This window comes from Narcine bancroftii, chromosome 5 (genome assembly GCF_036971445.1).
Source record: "Narcine bancroftii isolate sNarBan1 chromosome 5, sNarBan1.hap1, whole genome shotgun sequence".
Classification (NCBI taxonomy): domain Eukaryota; kingdom Metazoa; phylum Chordata; class Chondrichthyes; order Torpediniformes; family Narcinidae; genus Narcine; species Narcine bancroftii.
Window position 1 is genome coordinate 194,367,502 of NC_091473.1, and position 10,055 is coordinate 194,377,556.

The window sequence follows — 10,055 nt, forward strand, 5'->3', positions numbered from 1 at the left end:
GAGACAGAGGTGCACCAAAGAGGTACAAGGACTGCTTAAAGAAATCTCTTGGTGCCTGCCACATTGACCACCGCCAGTGGGCTGATATCGCCTCCAACCGTGCATTTTGGCGCCTCACAGTTTGGCGGGCTGCAACCTCCTTTGAAGAAGACCGCAGAGCCCACCTCACTGACAAAAGTCAAAGGAGGAAAAACCCAACACCCAACCCCAACCAACCAATTTTCCCTTGCAACCGCTGCAACTGTACCTGCCTGTCCCGCATCGGACTTGTCAGTCACCAACGAGCCTGCAGCAGACGTTAAATCTTCGTCCATAAATCTTCGTCCGCGAAGCCAAGCCAAAGAAAAAGAACATGGTGAAGGGGGTGGATGAGTATGGAGGGGGCAGACCTGTCCCTTACCCTGGGTTGGGAAGGGGGTGGATGAGTATGGAGGGGGTAGACCTATCCCTTACCGTTGGTTGGGAAGAGGATGGATGAGTGTGGAGGGGGCAGACTTGTCCCTTACCCTGGGTTGGGAAGGGGGTGGATAAGTGTGGATGGGTCAGACCTGTCCCTTACCGTGGGTTGGGGAGGATGGATGAGTGGGGAGGGGGCAGACCTGTCCCTTACCCTGGGTTGGGAAGTGTGTGAATGAGTGTGGAGGGGGCAGACCTGTCCATTACCCTGGGTTGGGAAGGGGGTGGATGAATGTGGAGGGGGAAGAGCTGTCCCTTACCGTGGGTTGGGGAGCATGGATGAATGGGGAGGGGGCAGACCTGTCCCTTACTCTGGGTTGGGAAGTGGGTGGATGAGTGTGGAAGGGGCAGACCTGTCCCGTACCCTGGGTTGGGGCTCATGGTGAAGGGGGTGGATGAGTGTGGAGGGGGCAGACCTGTCCCTTACCCTGCGTTGGGAAGGGGTTGGATGAGTATGGAGGGGGCAGACCTGTCCTTTACCCTGGGTTGGGAAGGCGGTGGATGAGTGTGGAGGGGGCAGTCCTGTCCCTTACCCTGGGTTGGGGTTCATGGTAAAGGGGGTGGATGGGAGTGGAGGGGGCAGACCTGTCCCTTACCCTGGGTTGTGGAGGGGGTGGATGAGTGGAGAGGGGGAAGACCTGTCCTTTACCCTGGGTTGGGAAGGGGGTGGATGAGTGTGGAGGGAGCAGAACTCTCGCTTACCCTGGGTTGGGAAGTGGGTGGATGAATGTGGAGGGGGCAGACCTGCATCTCTTTCCTTCCTGCAGTTCGAAGAGCAACAGGCGTTTGACAAGAGCCGCAAGTTCCTTCGTCAGCTGGAGATCTGCTTCGCCGAGAACCCTTCGCAGTTGCAGAAAATCATCAAGGCCCTGCAGAGCTGCATGGTTTGCTCACCGCCAGATGTGGCTGAGGTGGGCAGCTGAATCAGGAGTGATTGGGGCTCTGAGGGGTTCTCTGCTGGCTTGAGGGAGTGTGTGATGGGACGTGCGGAGGGACCTTCACTCTGCGTCTGACCCCAGGAGTGTGATGGGTCAGTGTGAAGGGAGCTTCACTCTGTCTGACCCCAGGAGTGTGTGACAGGATGGCGCAGAGAGAGCTTCATTCTGTGTCTGACCCCAGGAGTGTGATGGGTCAGTGTGAAGGGAGCTTCACTCTGACCCCAGGAGTGTGTGACAGGATGGCGCAGAGGGAGCTTCATTCTGTGTCTGACCCCAGGAGTGTGTGATGGGACGGTGCGGAGGGAGCTTCACTCTGTCTGACCCCAAGAGTGTGTGATGGGATGGCGCAGAGGGAGCTTCACTCTGTGTCTGACCCCAGGAGTGTGTGATGGGACGGCGCAGAGGGAGCTTCACTCTGTGTCTGACCCCAGGAGTGTGATGGGTCAGTGTGAAGGGAGCTTCACTCTGTCTGACCCCAGGAGTGTGATGGGTCAGTGTGAAGGGAGCTTCACTCTGTCTGACCCCAGGAGTGTGTGATGGGATGGAGTGGAAGGAGCTTCACTCTGTCTGACCCCAGGAGTGTGTGATGGGACGTGTGGAGGGAGCTTCTCTCTGTCTGACCCCAGAAGTGTGTGATGGGACGGTGCAGAGGGAGCTTCACTCTGTCTGACCCCAGGAGTGTGTGATGGGATGGTGCGGAGGGAGCTTCATTCTGTCTGACTCCAGGAGTGTGTGATGGGATGGTGCGGAGGGAGCTTCACTCTGTCTGACCCCAGGAGTGTGTGATGGGACGGTGTGGAGGGAGCTTCACTCTGTCTGACCCCAGGAGTGTGTGATGGGACGGTGCGGAGGGAGCTTCACTCTGTCTGACCCCAGGAGTGTGTGACGGGACGGTGCCGAAGGAGCTTCACTCTGTCTGACCCCAGGAGTGTGTGATGGGATGGTGCGGAGGGAGCTTCACTCTGTCTGACCCCAGGAGTGTGTGATGGGATGGTGTGGAGGGAGCTTCACTCTGTCTGAACCCAGGAGTGTGTGATGGGACGGTGCGGAGTGAGCTTCACTCTGTCTGACCCCAGGAGTGTGTGACGGGACGGTGCGGAGGGAGCTTCACTCTGACTCCGAGTGTGTGATGGGACGGTGTGGAGGGAGCCTCACTCTGTCTGACCCCAGGAGTGTGTGATGGGACGGTGTGGAGGGAGCTTCACTCTGTCTGACCCCAGGAGTGTGAGGGGACGGTGCAGAGGGTCTTCAATCTGACCTCGGGAAAATGTGGGCACAATTTTTACCATTGCTCATCTGAAGTGGAGGATCCTCGCCCACATCTTTTTCCTTCCTCTGGCAGTTGAAGGTGCAGGTCTGGCAGCTCCTGAAGGGTCACCATCACCTGCAGGACGAGTTCTCCTTGTTCTTTGATCAACTTAGGCCCCCTGCTGGCCGCATGAGTGACTTTGAGGAGGTGAACTGGACCGATGATAAGGAGTACGAGGTGAGCACTAGGACCCAAATGGCCTCTGCCTCCCCAACTATCGGAGCTGGGATGGGGGTGTGCTCGATGTTCAGGATCAAGCTTCCCCTTCAGCTCAGGTGTTGTTGATGTTGTGTTCCGGCTCCATTACCACTCCACCCTGCCCCTTGGAGAGGGAGGAAGATCCCTTTATTGCTGTACAACCTCTCTCTCCTTGGGTCAATCCATCAGCATTCCCTAGTCTCTCTTGCCCATCTCTGCTAGGACAGAAAAATCCATAGGCTGTGGTAATGCAGTTGTTTAGCGACGCGAGTTGACCAGCGTGGAAACAGGCCCTTCAGCCCACTACTTCTATGCTGTTCCCTCTACCTTGGTTTGCGGCTGACTGGAAGGGCTTGAAAGGACATGAACCCAATGCAGGCAACTGGGTCTCGATGAGGATAATAGGCTGTAGTTACGTGCTGCGACTCTATCCAGCCAGAGCCAGTACCTTTGTCAGGTTCCCTCTTTTCAGGGAAAATGCACATCTTCCTCCATTGTTCCAAGCCAAGCAACATCCTGGTGAACCTTGTCCTTCCCACATTGTAGTGATCATCTCCTGGAGTTCCCCACCTCCTACCGCTGCCCCTGGGCTGGGCCTCCTGCCGTGGTACAGGTCTGAAGCTTTTGGGATCCCGGGAAGAACCAATGGGACTGCTCAAACTAACCATCTGCGATTCTCATATTTACAAAAGAATATTTGGTTATGTAAATGAAGACTTGTCTTGCATATGTATTGTTTGTCTGTGTGGCTTGTCTGGTTGAGTATCTGCCCTGAGGACCGGAGAATGCTGTTTCGTCAAATGTGCAATCATTTAAAAATAAACTCAATGGGGCTGTCACTGTGGTTCTTCTGGCCGCTCACCTGTCCGCTTCGTGCTTGCAGTTTGACGGATTCGAGGAAGTCGTGCTCCCCGATCTCGAGGAGGAAGAGGAGCTGCAGAAAATCGCCCCACCCCCCAGGAGCAAGAGGCGAAGGGAGGGTCACTCACATGAAAAGGTACCAGCTGTGTCAGGAGCCTTGGGAAGAGGGAGGAGCGCTGAGGAAGTTTTGATGGCAGGCGAAGGAAGGAAGGTCTGTGCGATGATGGGATGGCACTGGAAGGGGTCGTGGAGGTGATGGGGAGAGGTTGGAAGAGGGCTCAGGGATGGTGGAGAAGGGTCAGGGAAGATTGGAGAGTTTATGGTTGGGGGAGGTCAGGGAGGATGGTGGTTGGAGGGTTAGGGAGATAGTTGGGGGGGTACCAGGGTGGGGAACGTATCTACCAAAACAAAATTAAACCCTCCCTACCCTGTATTTTTCTTCCATCCATGTGCCTGTCTAAGAATTTCTTAAATGTCCCTAATGTTCCCACAGCTCCATATAAAAAAACTTACTATTGGTGTCTCCATTAAACTTTCCTCCCTTCATTTTGTACATGTCCTCTGGTGTTTGCTCTTCCTGCCTTGGGAAACAGGCACTGGCCGTCCACCTTATCTATGCCTCTCATAATCTTGTAGTCCTCTATCAAGTCTCCTCTCATCCTTCTTCACTCCAATGAGAAAAGTCCCAGCTCTGCTCACCTTGCCTCATAAGACTTATTTTCCAATCTAGGCAACATCCTGGCAAATGTCCTCTGCAACCTCTCCATTGATAGTAGGTAGAGGATCAGGGAGATTGTGGGGGTGGGGGAAGGATTGGGGAAGGTAGGTGGGGGGGGGGGGTCAGGGAGATTGAGGGGAGGGGGCATTTTGGTAAGGTAGATTGGGGGTTCAGGGATGTGGAGAGAAAGGTTGTTCAGGCCGAGGAGTGGGACGGGCATAGAGGTTGGTTGGGGGGGGTGGGGTGGGTCTGAGAGGAGCTGCTCACTGTCCCCATTTGGCCTCCCATTCACCACCACCACCCCCCCCCTCCAACCCTGGGGAACTGGGTGACCTCTCTCTGATTCCTGCTAACCTCTGTCTCATCCCCAGGGCTTGGACCAGAAGGCGAAGGGGAAAGAGCTGGCTAGCGCCAGTGTGCTGGAGGACTGGAGCCCACAGATGGGGCCGAAGGATCCAGGGAGAACTGGAGACCCTGCGGAGGAACCACTGGAGCGAGGGGAGGATGTAGCAGCCGGGGACCGTGAGCAGCGGTCAGGAGCCTCTGCAGGAGGCGGCGAGGACTCACACAGCCCAGCAAGCGAGGGGGCCTGCTCTGAGGGTTCACCCCCTCCACTCAGGGAGGAAGCTCCCCAGCCCCCCTGCGGTCCCATTGACACCTCCAGTGGCCGCGACTCGGTGAAGTTTGCCTCCGTCGGGGCCCAGGTGCGCTTTAGGAGCTGTCAGGAGATGGCGTTGGCTCACATGGCCCTGCAGGAGGGGTGCACCCAGGAAGCAGGCCAGGAGACAGCCAGGCCACTGAGCGTGGAGGAGGCAGACACCCAGGAACAGCAGACACAGGCTGCCGTCTGCGCCAAGAACAGCTGCGTCAGTTCCACGGGCAAGCGTGTCGTGCTGTGGACCAGGTATGCCATGGCACACCAGAAGCTGGAGAGATTCAGGATGTCAGGCAGTGTCTGTAGGGACATGTCAAGAGGTGGAGAGAGAGCCAAAGGATGATAGGAGCACTTATCATGATTCATCTGCCTGATTTTTCACACTCCTGAAGGGCCCAGGCCCAAAATGTTGACCGCCTTTTACTGCCAGTGGACGGTGGTGGTGAAGGCAAATGCAATGCAGGCATTCAGTTCTTGAGGAATAGAATGTAAGAGCAGGTATCCAATTTTGAGGATTTATAAGGCACTGGTGAGACCTATTGTGGGCAGTTTTGGGCTCATCATTTAAGAAAGGATGTGCTGACGTTGGAGAAGGTTCAGAGGAGGTTCACAAGGATGATTCTGGGAATGAAAGAGTTATCATACGAGGAGCGCTTGACAGCTCTTCGCCTGTACTCATTGGAATTTAGAAGAATGAGGAGGGAGATCTCTGAAACATTTTGAACGTTGAAAGGCATGGACAGTCGATGTAGAGAGATCATTTCCCGTGGTGGGAGAGTCAAGGACAAGAGGGCACAACTTCAGGATCGAATGGCATCTGCTAAGAACAGAGATGTGGAGGAATTTTTTCAGCCAGAGGATGGTAAATGTGGAATTTGTTGCCACAGACGGTTGGAGAGGTCATTGGGTGTATTTGAAGTCAGAGATTGATAGGTTCTTGATTAGCCAAAACATCAAAGGTTGTGGGGAAAGGACCAGGCTGAGTGGGAGAATGATTGAATGGTGGAGGAGACACGATGGGTGAAAGGCCTATCTGCTCCTTTGTCTTCTGGTCCTTGTGGATGCTGTGTGACCTGCTCTAGCACATTTGTGCACTGCACTCCACCCCAGCCTCCGCAGATTTTCTTATCTCCACTAACCTGTGAGATGGAGTTTGGAAGGAAGAGGGGAATCTTATGAAACACAAAATTATGAAAGAGAAGAATGAAAATGAAAGCAAGGTGGTTGTTTACACGGGCAGGTGTGACTAGAATCAGGGGACATCATCAATTTGGGGAGTAGCAATGAGGAGGAAGTGTATCTCCCGGAGAGGAGTGAACCTGTGGGATTCTCTGCCTCACTGACTAGTTAAGACACAGAGAGACTTTTGAAGAACAGGGTAATGAAGGGTTTTGGGGAACGGGTGGATGTGTGAATGGCAGAGAAAATTTGGCTAGATGACCTTCTGTTCTTTTTTCTTTTGAGCTAAACCATGTGTCTAACCCTTTTTTGTGACTGTGTGATGGGACTGTGTGGAGGGAGCTTCACTCTGTGTCTGACCCCAGGAATGTGTGATGGGACAGTGTGGAGGGAGCTTCACTCTATGTCTGACCCCAGGAATGTGTGATGGGACGGTGTGGAGAGAGCTTCACTCTGTGTCTGACTTCAGGAATGTGTGATGGAACGGTGCGGAGGGAGCTTCACTCTGTGTCTGACCCCAGGAATATGTGATGGGTTGATGCAGAGGGAGCTTCACTCTGTGTCTGACCCTGGGAGTGCGTGATGGGACAATGTGGAGGGAGCCTCACTCTGTGTCTGACACTATGAGTGGGTGATGAGATAGTGCAGAGGGAGTTTCATTCTTGGTCCAACCCTGGGATTGTTTCACTCAGCCTGGGCTGTCCAGGGGATTTTGTGTGGACAGTGCCTGGTGGAATGGCAAAGAGGTGTAAGCCAGCACCTCACTGCACTTTGTTTTTCCTGCTGTAGGGAGGCAGATCGAGTGATCCTCACCGCCTGTCAAGAAAACGGGGCCAATCAGGAGACCTTCTGCTTGGTGGCACGGCGGCTGAACAGCAAGTCCGCTCAGGAGGTGAGGCTGGGGATTGCGGAAAGCAGTATGCGCTCAGGGGCCTGATCCAAAATCCACTGGTGATCCTTCCTCCCACCAACTCAAGACCTGGCAGTTTGGGAGTTTTGTGATTGAAATGTGGGAAAGTGGCTGCCTCGCTAGAAAAGATTCCAGAGAATATTTCTGGGACTGACTGGAGGGCTAGAGTTGTAAGCAGTGCTGGATTAAGGTATTGCAAGGCCTGTAGCATTTATTTTAAAGGGGCCCTAAATAGTGCCGGCTGGTGCATGGGCAATGAGGGTGGAGTGTGATTGCGGCCCCCCGCACCTCCAACTAGAGAGTTTCTGACGCTGTCCCTGCATGTCCACTTTGGTAAGTTTGAAATAGTCTTAATTATTTTTAACAAAATAATGCTAGCTTTCTCAGATCACTGTATGTTCAGTGATTACCAGTGGAACATTGTACCTAAGGCAAGCACTGAAATTGCACACCTCTCCCCCCCACCGGTTAAAACTTGCCTGAAATTCCCCTCTCCTTCCCTGTTAAAACTTACACATTTTGTTTAAACAAAACTAACTTATTGCAGCGGCTGGTTCAAAGTGGGATCAATGGCCGCCTCTGAAACCCATAATTTCCCAGCTGGAACTGCTATTTCTCTGGCGCTGGCAGGGCAATTCCAGTTGTGTGGGGGATTATGGGTAACGAAGATGGCCATTGCTTCCACATTGAGCCATCACGAGCTGTCGGGGTGGCCCCAAAATGCCACGATCAGATGTCAAAGCAGCACTAAAGTGAACTCGGGCAACACTGTGTCGGAAGTTAGATTGGTGGGGGGGTGCGTGACTATTAATGTGGTTTCTGCACAAAGATGAAAATGAAAGTGTTTCTCATAATTCACAGTACATAAGCACGGGGGCCCTTAGCATTTGTTGCTTTTATGTTAATCTGGCCCTGGTTGTCAGGAGAGAAAGGATAATATAGGGCTTTCTACACTGAGCGTAGGGGGCTGAGGTGTGCCTTTATAAAATTGTGGGGGAAGGGGGGTTGCCAAAGACGTAGGAGCAGGAATAGGCCATTCAGCCCATCAATCATAAACCGGTCCATTTTCCCACCCAGCCCCACAGCCCGACCTCCTCCCCATAACCTTTGAAGCTCTGGCTAATCAATGTCTGCCTTGAATAAACCCAATGATCTGCCCTCCACAACCGCTTGTGGCAACAAATTCCACAGATTCACCATCCTCTGGCTGAGGAAATTCCTCCACATCTCTGTTCTAAGCAGACACCCTTCAATTCTGAAGCGGTGCCCTCTGTCCTGGACTCTCTTTCCATGGGAAATGACCTTTCTACATCTACTCTGTCCACTCCTTGATAAGGTGACCATCTTTTTCCCTTCCAGAGTAAGGGAATTTGAAACCTGAGAGCAGTTGTTTAGTTGAAAGGGGAAAGATGTACACGAGAGCTGAGGAGCACCTCCTTCACACAAGAAAGTGGAACAAACTGTGAAGTGGTGGAGGCAGGGACGATTACAAGGTTTGGCACATTGGGCCAGACATAGATTTAAAGGGATGTGGGTTGAGTGCAAGCAGATGGAACTAGATTGGGTCAATGGGTCATGACCTCAAGCCTGCCATCCCAAAGGTCACTGACTGCCATCTGTCTGCTGAGCAGGTTTCACAGCGATTTAGGGAGCTGATGCGCCTGTTCCACACCTCGGGAGATGCCAGCACTGATGAGGAGGAGGACAGCCTGTGCCACAGTAACCCCGATGAGCAGGTGGAACGGCTAATCTGGGATGAAGACCAGGACTGACACCTTGGGAGGAAGCTCACACCTGGTTCCTGAGGAATTGGGGGGGGGGGGTAAGACGAAGCCTGTTGCCGGCCTGTTTTCTGCCCATTCCAAGGTATCCCTCTGAACTCTTGCTTGCCAATTCTTTTCACATATTTAATTTCCGTTCATCTGTGCTGCTGTGGTGTCCCTGACACAGATCCATGTTTTCTCTCCTCTATTCCCCCTACCCCCAGCCACCCCCAGCCTGCTCCGCCATGTGCTGTATTTATTGGAGAGGCTGGATTGGGCCCACCCTCCGACCCTGCCACTGTCTCTGCTGCTCTCTTGGACAGCCCACCTTGTATGTATTGGGACAAGATGCAATCAGTGCAACATTTCCGATTACAATCATGCTTTGCAAATTTTAGCCCATTTTCCAACCAAGTGCTGCCAGGCAGGGGAAAGTGGTATGGTGGAACTTTGCAAGCAGATGAAAGTGGAATGCAATCCCTGCCTTTGATTGCTTAGTAGAGGGTCATTGGCTGGGATAGCCTCATGACCCTCGAGCACTGATTTCTCCAGCCCCTCCATGGAAGAAGACACTGGATTCTCCATGAACAGGCCAACAGTTGTCAAGCAAGTGTTCCTCTCACCGCCCTGTAAATATGTATGTGAAATGTATTCTTTGTATAACTTAAGTTATAGTGACTGTACATAATTAAAAATTAGCAGTGTGCAATTGCTGGGTCATTCAATAAACCTCTTTCCACAAGGGTTTCTCTCTTGGATGTTATACTCTCAGAAAAGTGATTATCCACAGTGCTGTTCCAGGAGTATGTGATAGGACGTAATTGATACCACACTGTCTACAGCAGAGGTGGGCAACCTTTTAATTTGGACATACAATAGGGTAACAGGCTATTTCAGCCCACGAGTACATATGGGGAGTGTAGATTAATTGGGCAGAACAGGCTCATGGGCCGAAATGGCCGATTAGTGTGCTATGTGTCTAAATTAAAAGGTTGCCCACCCCGAGATAGTGTTGCCCCAGGAGTGTGTGATGGGACACAGATACCCCAGCACTGGCTATAGTGCTGT

At 52.9% G+C, this 10,055-nt stretch overlaps 1 protein-coding gene across 7 annotated transcripts in view; it reads left to right on the forward strand.

The window, feature by feature from the left end:
- Window positions 1-9,729, forward strand: part of gon4lb (gon-4 like b) — a 96,077-nt gene extending 86,348 nt beyond the window's left edge. For all 7 annotated transcript variants that reach the window (XM_069940558.1, XM_069940557.1, XM_069940559.1 and 4 more), the window contains 6 exons: window positions 1,224-1,367; window positions 2,737-2,880; window positions 3,785-3,898; window positions 4,852-5,384; window positions 7,104-7,206; window positions 8,856-9,729. In XM_069940558.1, the coding sequence (XP_069796659.1) occupies window positions 1,224-1,367; window positions 2,737-2,880; window positions 3,785-3,898; window positions 4,852-5,384; window positions 7,104-7,206; window positions 8,856-8,996 (1,179 nt within the window). In that variant the 3' untranslated portion in view covers window positions 8,997-9,729. The remainder of the gene's footprint in view (window positions 1-1,223; window positions 1,368-2,736; window positions 2,881-3,784; window positions 3,899-4,851; window positions 5,385-7,103; window positions 7,207-8,855) is intronic.
- Window positions 9,730-10,055: the final 326 nt, after the last annotated feature.